The sequence below is a fragment of the Alternaria ethzedia genome (genome assembly GCF_023757985.1).
Source record: "Alternaria ethzedia strain BMP 0044 chromosome Unknown scaffold_20, whole genome shotgun sequence".
NCBI lineage: Eukaryota > Fungi > Ascomycota > Dothideomycetes > Pleosporales > Pleosporaceae > Alternaria > Alternaria ethzedia.
The window spans coordinates 267,334-281,078 of NW_026056213.1; the positions used below are offsets into that span (position 1 = coordinate 267,334).

At 34.0% G+C, this 13,745-nt stretch overlaps 2 protein-coding genes across 2 annotated transcripts; both read right to left on the reverse strand.

Annotated features, from left to right (window-relative positions):
- Positions 1–1,037: 1,037 nt before the first annotated feature.
- On the reverse strand, positions 1,038–3,122 carry J4E87_007387 (uncharacterized protein; the record flags this gene model as incomplete). Its single annotated transcript, XM_049378983.1, has 2 exons — positions 1,038–2,612; positions 3,111–3,122. 2 exons carry the CDS (start codon positions 3,120–3,122, stop codon positions 1,038–1,040), a joined length of 1,587 nt encoding a protein of 528 aa, XP_049231253.1.
- A 217-nt stretch (positions 3,123–3,339) lies between these two features.
- Positions 3,340–4,638, reverse strand: J4E87_007388 (uncharacterized protein; the record flags this gene model as incomplete). Its single annotated transcript, XM_049378984.1, has 2 exons — positions 3,340–4,493; positions 4,548–4,638. The coding sequence occupies 2 exons, from the start codon at positions 4,636–4,638 to the stop codon at positions 3,340–3,342; spliced, it is 1,245 nt and encodes a 414-aa protein (XP_049231254.1).
- Between the last annotated feature and the right edge of the window lie 9,107 nt (positions 4,639–13,745).

A 13,745-nucleotide genomic window follows, 5' to 3' on the forward strand; every position in this document is an offset into this window, starting at 1 on the left:
GTGTGTCTGTGTGTCGGCTTTTGTGCCGTATTATCGACACCGGTTGCTATAATCAGTTCGCAAGGGAACAGAATGAGAAGATTGATCATATATCCACTGCCCATGTTCGATCTTGAGTGAGGTTATACATGGTCTTTTCTCTTGGTACCCCATTCGAACAGTCATCCCAGCTAGCTACTCAACGAAATGACGTGCGGAACGCAGCATCTCAAGGTTCCTCTAGGAGACTACTCCACGGCCCTGTTGCGAAACCGGCGGCTTGGTAGCACAGGCGCGGGTCCTGGGGTCCGAAGGTATGATGGGGGCTATGAGGTGGCAGGTCAGAGATTTGTATCGCGGTGGTAGTGGGTATGCTTGCTAGGGTCATGAGAGAGTGGCAGGCAGACTTACAAGAAATGCCTTTTTGCAGCATTTTCTGGGTGCCCATACGCTTCATGCCTAAGCGGTGCATGTGTGTTAGCCTTTATTGTGTTACGATCCGACATGAAACCCTGGAGGCAAACCAGTGATCAAAGGAGATGGCCTGGCAGCGCCCAGAGGTGATTGACACATGACGTGACGGCTATTGCACGTATCAGACCCTTAAGATGGGGACAAGGAGACCGGGGAAGCTTACTCGGAAGATGCGGTGTCCATATCGTGACCGTGACTATATGCGGACTGCATCCAAATATCTTTGGGGGCGTTGGATAACTGACCGAAGACTCTATCCCTGGGAAAAGATTTAGTATTTGTGTATGGAAGGCTCTTTAACTCTGGGGTTTCCGTGTACGGTTGTAGTTTAGTTGAGAGAAACAGACGAGTAAATAGTATTGTAGTGGACACTACAATGAAGCTGGAACGAGCCTCGGATGTGTTCGATGAATCTTTTCGCGATAAAGCCTTCAGCATGGGCCACGATTTTCCTGGAATTTTGCGTACAAGCTCTCTAAATCCGGTGTCTTCAGCATCTCCAAGATTAGGTCCTTACTTTCGCCCATGTCGGCAAATCCAAAGGCTCCGATATCACAGGCGTTCTTTTCAGTAAAAAAGCCGTCTCATGGATCTGAAAGACGCTCCTTCGGGGTGTTTAGCATGGCCTTCCATCGTCGTGAACCCCGACTAATATCTCTTGGGTATGCAGACCAGACCTTCTTGTGCAAACGCAGATGTTTGCTCTCGCCGTGTTGGGAACGAATGAATGAAATGCATACATACCATGGATCAATACGCTCCTCCCTCTTTTGCTTTCTCAAGATATTCAAAATGACGGCAGCCTCCTTAATAGCAAAGTGATCGGCAATGTGCTGCAGGTGCTTCAGACTCCAATCGACTGCAGACTGTGGACAGCTTTTTGACCAAGCAACAACGTATAGGCTGAATATCAGTATGTAGACATCGAGGATATGCGGTATGCTATGTGCATGTTGTTTACACGTGCTTCCACTAGGCAGCTTATCCTTTGCGACTAGGTCACAGTCCGTCATCTGAGGAACCGATGCAACGATCTCCTGGATAAGGGCCAAGATGGCGGTATTTGCTCGATCACACTGAGCGGCAACTTCAGGATCATAGCTCTCAGAACAGGACTGGATGATCTCCTCGCAGAGAAGTATTCGGGCTATGCGAAGCACGTTCCACATCTGGGTGATCATGCGATCGGGGTAGACGTCGTATACCCTTGGGAATCCGTCGGGTACCAGTCTTACTCCATCGGAATCAGATAAGCTTTTGCGTTCATACGTCCAAGCCGGGCTCGCTTCAAATGCAACAATCTCGAGCTTTCGATCAAAGTACTCGCTCTTCGTTATCCTTTCTTCCGCCGTCATAAAGCCCTTGCGCATCTCTGCGGCTAGATCGGTTATGTCAAGCATCAATCCGCTGAGCTTCCACTTCGGATAGTCAGTATTGACGAATTGTGCTGCGTGTACTCGTATTTGTCGTATAGACGGGTCCACCACTCGCCCGGTGCTCAATGAGCATATCGTCGCGTTCAGGGAAAGTCCCATCAACGCCCGTAGCTCAGTGCCTTCCTTAAACGACTCTACACCTCGCAGTTTGACCAATGTGAGAGCGCCCTCGACGTGGGCGTGTCCTGATGTGTTGATCTCCAAGGCCGACTTCATGATCTTCTCAAAGAGATCCAGCAACAACGCGCCTTCGAAAGTGGATGCCGCTTTTGCTGTCGTGGGATCTTGTAGGGCAACGTTGATCTCACGAAGTGCTTGACAGTACTTCCTACGTCCTAGATCTCTTGCAGTCTCAGAAGAAACCTGATGGGACAAGAAAGCGAGACTGACCGCCTCGATGCTCAAAGTAAGATATTTGGGCGCGGATCTTGGGTCCAGATAGTTGTATAGGAAGTCCCATGTGCGACTGAAATCGGAGACGTAGTACGTGAAGAACATGTCCCGACCTAGGGTCACAAGGTCTTGGGGTAGATGTCGGACCTTAAGCTTGACTTTGAATTCGCCAACACATCGTTGCTTCAGTGATGACCTTGTCTTTGCCAGAGCCTTAGTTCGTACAAAGTCGGTCTCGTCGCTAATCCGAATGTTGATCGTGTCGCGATAGCCGGTGCATGCTGCTCCCACTCGAATGCAAGAGTTGCAACTTGGCCGTTGCAGATCACACTGGATGTGTCAGTAAGGAATCCCAACTTTGGACTGGAGGCATACTCGTAGTCTTCTCTCCCTACATCTTTCGCAAAACTTGGATGGTTTGCCGCGGAACACCATCAGATTCTCTGCAGCGTGAATGGTTTTTCAATCTGTGGGCCTGTTGAGCCTCAATTGATACTAAAAGAAAGAAAGTCTAGGTTCAATCTAATTGACAAGTCTCGCTTTACCGAGCAGATGAAAGTGGTTGTGTGGTGTATAGGCTTGCCGGCAGCATATAGATGACTGGGAGCTGACTGCCGTACTAGTCCCAAGAAGGAATGCATTTCGTGCTGCGTCCATTAGCGCGATGTAAGCATGGAGGACGATTGCCAGCCAGTCATGTAGGGGGTAGATGTTGCATTCCGAGGTCTGGCCTATCATCAAGTAGTCTGAACTTATTAATGAAAAGCCTCAAAAGGTCATCAATGTCCACAGCCGCGTACCTCGCAAATCGCTTTGGCTGCTGCCTACATCATCGTGCATTGGATTCCCAAAGAAGTGAGGTGGATGGGAAGAAATCATGGCACCCGATGAGACTTATGTCGCTCCTTCCTTACCTATAGCCCGAGGGCGAGCTATACATGCATCGCAACGCAGCGCACATATTGAGCTAATCGCGGAGATCCATGAAGTTTTGAAAAGAAGTTAGAGGTGCATTCCATGCTTGCAGTCGATCTACATCTTTGATGAATAACGAAGCCTAATCGCTATCGTCATATTTATTCCCAACCCCAACATCACCTAGTAATATGTCATCAGGCGCCGGGCCCCTGTGATTCCTCACCCACTCTGTCTCTACGCGGAAGAAGATCCATATCCATCTCCGCAACACCTCGAGAACTTCCATTGTAAAGATGCCTCCTTCTAAATCGTTGAAATGATCCAGATGCACACTGAGTTTCAGACTCCAAGTGCACCTCAGCATTGCGTCCACTGCAATCGCTGCATAGTAGAATTCTTTGGCATGGAACCAGCGATGCCGTCTTAGACCACGTGGGTATTCTGGGCTATCCCGAGTACGGGCATTGGAGAAGAGGGTAAGATCCCAATCCTTGGCTACGTCCCAGTAGAAAGAGTAGCCAGAGTTTACCACCACTGCGACAAGCCACATACGGAACAACGTCGCTTCCGAAACACCAAAACGTGAAGGATCAGGCGAGCGTTGCAGAGCACTCAGTATGATGACAGGAAATGCGGTCGAGTATTTCAGTGCGTTGGCCAGATGCTGGCCACCCCATCCTGTCGCTGGGCTGATCTGCCCGGTTTGCTTGTTCGCCTTCTGAACACGGTAGTATTCCGTGATACACTGCCGCAATCGAATCATCGAGGGTATGGCAATGATGAAGGGAACCCAAAACACGCCGCCGCAACTCCTGTTCGGGGGCCCTGTTGAGCTGTGCGACGACGAGAAGAACATGCACAGTGAGACAAATAGATCGCCCAGCACCTTCGCATAACTCGTCAACGCATCGGCGAGCAGAATGTCTCCAAACTTTCCGTCTTGTGCTTCTGCGATGCCGCCGATCGATATGCGCTTCAGCGTCGCCAGTGTACGAGTCCGTCCATTGCGACTAACAAATGGCAGCGGTATGACAAAGCCAATAACTAGTACCAAGAGGTATAGGTTTGGCAGAATTTCCCAAGCGGCAATGTCTGCAGGGCTGCCGTGCGTAAGGGTCCAGAATAGGAGCAGCGAGAGTGCGAGCGGGATGGAGAGGAAGGTTGCGATGCGGTAGCAGGAGAGGTGGTGCGGGATATGGCGGGGTGAGGTACGGCCTGGGTAGCGGATCAGACTCGGGACGTCTATCTTTATGAGGGTGAGGTAGTGGAGGTTTAGACCCCAGGCCCAGATGCCTGTGCGGCAGTTAGTAAGGTGGTTGAGAGCAGACGGCGTGAGCGTTTGCATACCCAGGACTATTATAAGAGCGACGCGATACGGCAGGGGCAGCACGCGACTGAAGCCATCGATTTCTGGCTCGACGGCGGGATCACCGTCCATTTCTCGAATGCGCGCTCGGTTCCGTGGCGGTTGCTGTGTCCCAGCCTGTAGTCTGCCGTATGATCATGAAGCTCCTCGATGTAAAAGACACCCCCAATTGGACCCTCTCTTCACAGCTATCTCCGGTCGTGTTGGCGCAAGGGGTTGCAGATGTCGCGATAGCGTGTCCACTTCCCCAAGGCGATGGCACCAAACACGCTAGCTAATTTACAAGCCACTCTTCAGCCGCCGTTGCGTTACGTCAGCATGAGCTTCAGCCTCACGCGCGCTAGCTGCATCGTGCCTGGCGGAGTGGATCTTTGGTTTGTGCGACGACCGCGGGAGCTTTGCCTAAAGCACAAGGCCATGACGCGATCATCGCGACGACAAAGTGACGCTTCTCCGCCGTATGCTATTGGGTACCTGACTTTGGAGGGAAAACAACGCCTAGATCTCTAGGCTCGCTGCACTACTTGCTTCTTCTCCACATACCAAGGTTTCCATTAACTGTCCTTACTTCGTGCGTCACACCACCTAGCACAACACACAGCTTAGAGATGAAGGGTAAAGTTTTACCGCGCGTAGCAAAATCCTTGTATTTACTAATTATTACTTATTAGCTTAATTTACGCACTAGTAAAGCTTAGGCTACTTACTTAGAAGAAGTAGTCTTTTAGATAATTGTAACTATTATAATAACTACTACTTATAACTATAGCTTTAGCTAAGTTAATTAAATTTACATATAATAAGACTCTCTACTATTTATTTTATTTTTTTTATATCTACTACTTTACTTTTATAGCTTAAAACTAGTTCTGTATTAACTACGCTAGCTTTATAAGTTATAAGGTTTTATCTAAATAAGCTATATCTATACTAACTTTCTACTTTAAAGTCTACTTTTTAATCTTTTACCTCTCTACTTATACTACTATAATTTAGTAGTTAATAGACTAGTAATAATCTATAAGTTCTTTTTTACCTTTTTCTTAGTTTTTTATTTTAAAGCTTATTAATTCTAATTATATTCTTATTCTTTATTTTAAAGTTTAGTATAATATCTTTACTTTTAGCTATAACTTCTAAATTTATAAGCTTTCTCTTTTACCTTTTTAGTAGCTACTTTAAGTAGCGTAAAGTTAGCTTTTAATTTTTAGTTTATATACTATATTTTACTATCTACTTACCTACTTTTTACTTTAAACTTTATACTTTATAAGCTTTACTTTCTCTTTTTTAGCTTTTTCTTTACTTTATACTAACTACTTTACTTTCTAGACTTAGCTTTACTTCTAGTAGAATCTTTACTAGAATCTATAGCTATATTATAAACTACCTTACTATCTAACTAGCTACTACTCTAGCTATTAAGATTTTAAGCGCGTTTAGCTTAAGTAGTAATAGTACTAATACTACTATAAATAACTTTAGTAAAAATAATAATACTACGCTTAAAACTAGTAAGAGTATTCTAGATACTATTAAAACTAGTAATATTAAGGTTACGTAAGAAGATAAAGAAGTACTTAAGTATATTAATAGTAATAATAAAGATAACTACTTTATTTCTAAAGGCTTTATTAATTTAATAAATAACTATAGTAATAAAAGTAATACTTTATCTCTATTTTTTATCTCTTCTAAGATTATTCTATAAACTTTTTATAAAGAAGTAAAGAAGCGTAATAAGCTATATTAGTGTAAGAGAAAGTAGCATAAAATAAAAAGCTATACTAGAGTTAGACCTTTCTATACTCTATTTAAGAATTAATAAACTAAGCTATAATTTAAAGAAAAGAGTAAGAATGTATATTTCTAAACCTCTAATTTAAAATTTTATTTTTTTCTAGTAACTACTAATATTTACTAAGTAAAATATAGTATAGAGAATAAAGTTATATAAGTAGAGCTCTATTCTTCTATTTTTTTTCTTCTACTATTACTTCTCTTTTATTTTATCTTTCTAGCACGCTTAGCTCTACTTTTTCTTTTTTCTAATATCTCTTTAGCTCTTTATTCTAAGATCTTAGTTTTTCTAGTATCTATATCTAGACTTTACTAACTATACTAATATATAGAATTATATTTTATAACTATAATAGAAAGACTTTATAATACTTATTCTATAAGAAAATAGATAGTATATATATAGCTTATTTCTTCTAGAGATCTTAGAAATTCTACTACTTCTACTAATAATATTAGTCTATACTCTCTAAGAAGAATACCTCTAATAGTACTAAGCTATATATAGTCTACTTTTATAGCTATCTTTTTACTACTATCTTTTTTAAAGCTATCTATATAAAGTAAGAGCTTTACGTAGTATACTACTCTAAATACTAGTTATTCTCTAGCTTTACTAATAGAATATTTAGAAAATAGCTAAACTCTACTACTATAATAATAAGCTAATTAAGCTAACTTAGTTCTTTAGTAAGTATACGCTTATAATTCTTACTATATTTAAGATATACTTTAGTAAATTTATAGTTAAGAAGGTATATTAGACCTTTTAGTAGTAAAATCTTAAAATATATAAAGAATATAGCTAATAAATTCTATCTTATAGGCGCTAAATATTAGTAATATCTAGGTAAAGGCGCTATAGAGCTAAATTAATACGCGTAATACTTTAGAAAGTTATCTTAGTATATACTTTTATCTTTTCTAATCTTTAGACAGAACTTCTACTAATTATTTCTAGCTTCTACTATTAATATTAATAACTACTTAATACTATAAGTAAATAGAAAAGTAGTAAAGGCGTTAAGAGTAAAGTTAGCTTAGGCCTCTAAGAAGCGCTCTATAGAGCTAGATAGTAATAATACTAATATAAAGAAGATACTAGTAAAGAAGAAAAGTTATTCTATAAAGATTTATAAGACCTAGAAGTTAATAAAGATTTAGACTAGTATATATATTATACTTACGCGCTATTATACACTTTCTAGAAGGTCTAGTTACTATTATACGTACAACACTATAGTAAAAAGTTAGGTAATAAGGTATATATATTTAAGATTAGAATACTAAGTTATATAAAATAGTTAATAGATTACTCTTCTATAATATAATATACTTTAATTTCTATTAATTATAATCTTTCTTATATAATATTATAAAATTTCTACTTTTATATAGCTAACTTTATCTCTAGCCTTTTAATATAGGCTAGTTTTATATTACTACTAAAGACTCTATACTATCTATACGTAATTTAGCTATTTTACACTTAGTAATTTTAATAGTATTAATTAGTTAGGTTAAAACTTTACCTCTTAAAAGCCCTTAATTTCTTAGTATATATAGAAAGTATAGAATAATTAGTATAATTACTAACTTTAGAAAAAAGTAAAGTTTCTTATAAAAAGAAACGCGCGTTTTGTAAAAAGAGCGTAAGTAACTAAAGTCTTATACTAAAAAGCTTAGAAATACTTACGCTAAAGGCGTAAAAAATTTTTAGTAACTACGTATAAATATAAAATAACTATATTAGTAGTATTATAGCTGTTACTACTCTAAAAGTTTAATTATTAGTTTTACTACTCTTTTAACTATATATTTTATAAATTATAAAGGTTTTTTAGTAATTATAGTAACACTATAATTTTTTAAAGTAACTTTATATTATAAGTTAATTACAAAAAACTATACGCCTACTTATAATAATAGAAAGAGAATATAATAGCTAGTTATACTACGTATTCTATAGTATAAGCTTATATTTAATAAGTATTTTATTTATAACTTATATTATTATTCTTACGTAAAGCACTAGCTATTTATATATCTTATTTTCTTACACTACTTTAATACTTTAAAGTATAAAAATAATAGTACACGTAATTAATAGAGTTATTTCTCTAGATACTTATTATCTCTATTACTATTACTAAAGTCTAGCTAGTTATAGATACTACACTATTTTATAGTAATATTTATATCTCTAGTTATTAGTACTCTCTTGTTTCTATTCTCTCTATATAAAAATATATTTATAAACTTATCTTCTAGTAAAGTGTATACCTCTACTACTACTAATTTATTAATCTATTATTATTCTTTATAAGCTTTCTCTATAATCTTCTTTTAAAGTAACTACTTCTAGATCTTTACCTTTTTACTACGCTTAACTATTCTATAGTATTCTAGCTAGAAGCTATTAGAAGAATAATACGTCTTCTATATAATAACTATAGTCTTTTTATATATTAGTGTAATTATATTAGTTTCTCTAGAAGTTATATACGTTTTGCTTACTCTAGTACTTTAAGTATATTACCTAGAAGTTAGAATCTTCTTTAGTAAAGCTTTTGTAAATCTAAGGCTAATAGCTAATTAGAATATTTATTCTATTAATCTATAGTAGTAAAGCTAAGCTAAAGTTCTAGTTATATATAAAAGTTTTAATATTATTACTATAAATCTTCTATTCTCTTAGATATAGTACTATACTAGACACTACTATAATACGCTAACTACTTACTATAATAGCGCAGCGCTTAGAGCTGTTATAAAAGCGCTTTAAAGATATTTAAAGTTCTAGTATTACACTCTAAGTATCTATAGTAATACACTTAGTATTACTAATATATTACTAGTTATTTAGCGTAAGACCTATTAGTAGTAGATTTACTCTAGCTCTCTAGTGTAACTAGTAGTAGAGAGCTATAAAGAGCGTAATATACTAGTATAGTTCTATATAGAAAGTAAGTAGCTACTAAAGTAGGTCTACTCTTTATAGTAGTAGTATTAACCTTCTATTATTATTAAGTTTAGGCATAATACTTTTATAAATACTAGAATATTTATCTATTAACTTCTTACTACTAGCTTACTAAAATTATCTTAATAAATTTGCATAATATAAATATATATAGAGAGAATTAGTAGTTATAAGCTCTTCTAGTGTATAGTAGTATATATTCTATCTAGCTAGGCGCCTTATGTAAATATTAGTATTATAATATAATTCTAGCGTTTTTATAGAGAACTTCTATATATAAACGCGTAGATTATAAAGTTTTATTTTATAAAGTAGCTATAGGCTATAAATTCTACTATAGCTCTATACATCTCTTTTATATTAGCACTAATATTAGTATTTTCTATATTTTAGGCTATATCTATTAGCAGCGCTACTACTATATAAGGTAGTAGTTACTATTTTCTATAAGCTTATTATCTACTAGCTATAGTTATAAGTATAAGTAAATATATAGTTAAAATAGAGAGAATATCTTATTTTATATAAGAATTCTAAACGCAATATCTATTAATAGCACTAGAGTAGCTAAAACTAGCTAAAATCTAGTCTATAGCTAATAGTCTATAGCTACGTTTTATATTAGAACGTTAGTACAGACTCTAAGAGCTACTAAGAGCTTAGTCTAGCTAGGTATATCTAGTGCTTAATAGTAATTAGCTAGTAATAATAAGAATTACTAAATAAAAGACTAGAAATAGTAGTACTATAATAAGAAGGTTAAAGTCTAGAGTTAATAGAAAGTAGGCTCTTAGGTCTACAGCTTCTACCTATACTACTCTACTAATACTTATAATATATTACACTAGCATTACTTTCTAAAAGCTCTAAGATACTAAGAATTATAACTATAGCCTAATACTTTTATAATCTTATTTAGACTATTACCTATAGTATTAGCGCTAATAGAGGTAATATTTTAGATAGTACTAACCTTAAAGTTACTAAGAAGATAGCTAAATAAGATTAGGTTATTAAGAATATTAGAGCTAAACTTAGTAAAAACTTAGAAATAATAAGTAATTAATAAGCTACGCTCTTTACTAGTATCTAGAAGAATATAAAAGAAGCCTATACGCTATATACCTATAAGAGCTATACCTTATATATAACGCTTTTCTTACCTAAACTCTTTAGTTTTAATAAGTTTATAGTTAAATTACAAAACTAAAGGCTTTTGCAAAGTAGTATTACCTACTTAAGTATTAAGATATTAGTAGGCTCTATAAGTATACTCTATAAGTTCTATATCTTTAGATCTACTTTAGCTATAGAAAGAAACTTTATAGTTTTTTAGTAAATATAGAGATTTTAGCGTATAATAGTAGTATTAATAAAGTAGATAATATACTCTATAAGAAGAGCTAACCTTTTAGGTAGTCTACTACCTCTACTATATAAGCTGCTACTACGTACTACTACGTTTGTAAGCTTAGCTAGTCTAATACTATATATATCTAAAATATTAATAGCTCTTAGTTAGAAAATCTATATAACTTAAACTCTATCTAGCTATATATATAGTCTCTTAAATACTAAAAGGTATATTAAAGCTCTATAATACTAAGATAGTAATATTCTATATACTAACTACTCTAGGCGCGTAAGAGTATACTATTATCTAGTTAGAAGGCTATTACTAAGAAGGCGCTTAAGTAGTTATACTAATATAACGTAGGCGTAGAGTATAAAGCTAGAATTAACTAAAGTTCTTTTAATAAATTTAGAGAAAGACTTTAGAGTAGATACTACTAGTAACTTATAATAACGCTTACGTATATAGTTATATTTTGTTATCTATTACGCCTAGATAAAGTGCTACATATTTAAGTATAATATATCTACTAGTAGAATTATAAATTAGGTTAGATTAAACTTACACTAAGCTTCTATAAAACTATATAAGCTAGAGGTAAGTTTTTATAAATACTAAGGTTTCTATATAATACTTATAGAGGTATATAGACGTTAAGCTCTTTATTTTATATTTTAACTAGAAAAAGCTATAGGTTAATGTGCCTACTCTATTAGTAGAGTAGCTTACTACCTCTAGAATTAAGAGAGAATACCTATTTATACTATTTACTATATCTAACTAACTAAAGCTTATAGATAGATAATAGAAGAAGCTAGTACTATTTACTAGAAATACTAAGCTTTTATACGCTAATACTCTATAGAGCTATATAATCTTTCTCTAAAACTTCTACTATAACTTATATAATATTAGTAAAGAGGTTTAGCTATATAGTAGCTACTTCTTTTAATAAGAGGCTGTATAGTAGTATATAATAAATAAGATATAGAATATTATTATACTTATTTAATAGAGAGGTTAGAGTAAGAAATTTAATATAGAAATAATTATTTAGTATATAATTAGCGTTTTTAACAAGTAGGCGTATAGCTAAGTAGACTACCTCTATCTCTTCTCTAATAAAAATAGCCTATATTATGTATATAGAAAGAGCTGTAGATATAAGCTCTAGCGTAGTTATTAGATTATAGGTTCTATAATAAAATTCTTATAAATACTAATAAATTTCTCTTTAGGTCTAGTAATATTACGTTATATATAGATTAGCGCTCTCTAGGCCTATTACTATAAACTATATAGTTCTACTATATCTTTCTATCTTATAACTCTAAAATTCTCTACGCGCTTTATATTATAACTAACGCGTTGTAAATATAAATATAATACTCTACATCTATTATAATCTCTACTCTTCTTTATATAGCCTTTTACTTTTCTCTTTAATATATTTTATTACTAGTAATAGCTCTCTAATTAAAGAAGAATAGAAAGCTACCTAAACTACGCGCGTAAGAAGTTAGTAGAAAGTTCTAGAAGTAATAGAATAAGCTTACTATTTTTAAGGTTACTACTAATAGAACCTAGAATATCTATAATATTCTAGATAATAAGCTAGCTTCTATAAACTCTAAGCTACTATATAAGGTTTCTATTAATTCTACACTATATAAGCTATGCAGAAATAATAGAGTCTAGTAGTAATAACCTTAGAGCCTCTATTACTCTTTATTATACTTACTCTTACTATCTACACTTAATAGAGCTATTAATAGAGATAGAGGTAATAGTGCTATACTAAATAAAGACTAGGTAGCACTAGTTAGTATATAATAGGCTTCTACTTTATTAACCTAGTAAACTTATATAACTATAGTAAAAGCTTTAGAAATTAAAGAGTATAAAAAGTAGAATAGTTAGCTACCTAAGAGTAGCTTTACTAGCTCTAGAAGCTACTATAAGACGTACCTACTAGTAATTATATTAGAGAAAAAGACCTAAGAACTCTAAGATAATAGAAGAAAAGCTTTAGTAATTCTAAGAACCTATAGCTTCTATAATACCTACTTATATTAACTAGGTCTTACTTTTAGAGTAATAGTAATACCTACTCTTACTATTATAGCTATAAGATATTATAGTTTATAAGCTATATCTTATTATCTTTAATATTCTAGCTACTAACTCTTAGTACTATAGCGCCTTACTATAGGTAATAATAGCTCTAATAGTACTAAAGATAAAAAGCTTCTTTTATATAGCTACCTCTATAAGGTATCTATATTAAAGATATAGTATATAAAGAAAGAGTTTTTTATAGTATACACTAACTAATACTTATTTTTTCTAGTCTTTCTAACGTTAATTCTTATAGAATATAAAGAATAAATAGGTAGAGCTTAAAAAAGTAGGTAGCTAGGTAGAGTATATTAGTTCTAAAACCTTTAAGAAATATAAACTACTACTTCTCTAATTCTAGAAGATAATATTTAGGCACTTTAATTTTAATACAGTAGGTTACATTATATAGCATTTCTAGAGCGTTTTCTTATTATTAATAGGTATAGCTATTTAATTACTATAGATAATAGAAAATAAGACTTATTACTTTTAATAATAAAGAAGAGTACACTACTATCTATCTTTATAAGTCTATATTATTATAATAACACGTCTATAGCTAATATATAATACTAGAACTAAATTCTAGTTATATATAGTAAGTATAAAAGAAGTGTAAGTAAATATAAAAGTAGTTATATAGTATATAAATATAGTCTATACTAGATATTTAAAGTTTATCTAATCTACTACTTTAACTACTCTTATAATATCTAGATTCTACTATTATAGTTTTATTTATTATAAGATTCTATTCTATAGTACTATATACTAACTAGTTATTTACTTCTCTACTTACTATAAGAATTCTACCTAGTTCTAAAGCACTACTACTTTATAGTAACTAGTAGGCTAGCTAGAATTTATAAGTTTTTTTTAGCTTTTTCTTTAGTCTTTTATTTTAAAGCTTATTAATTTTAA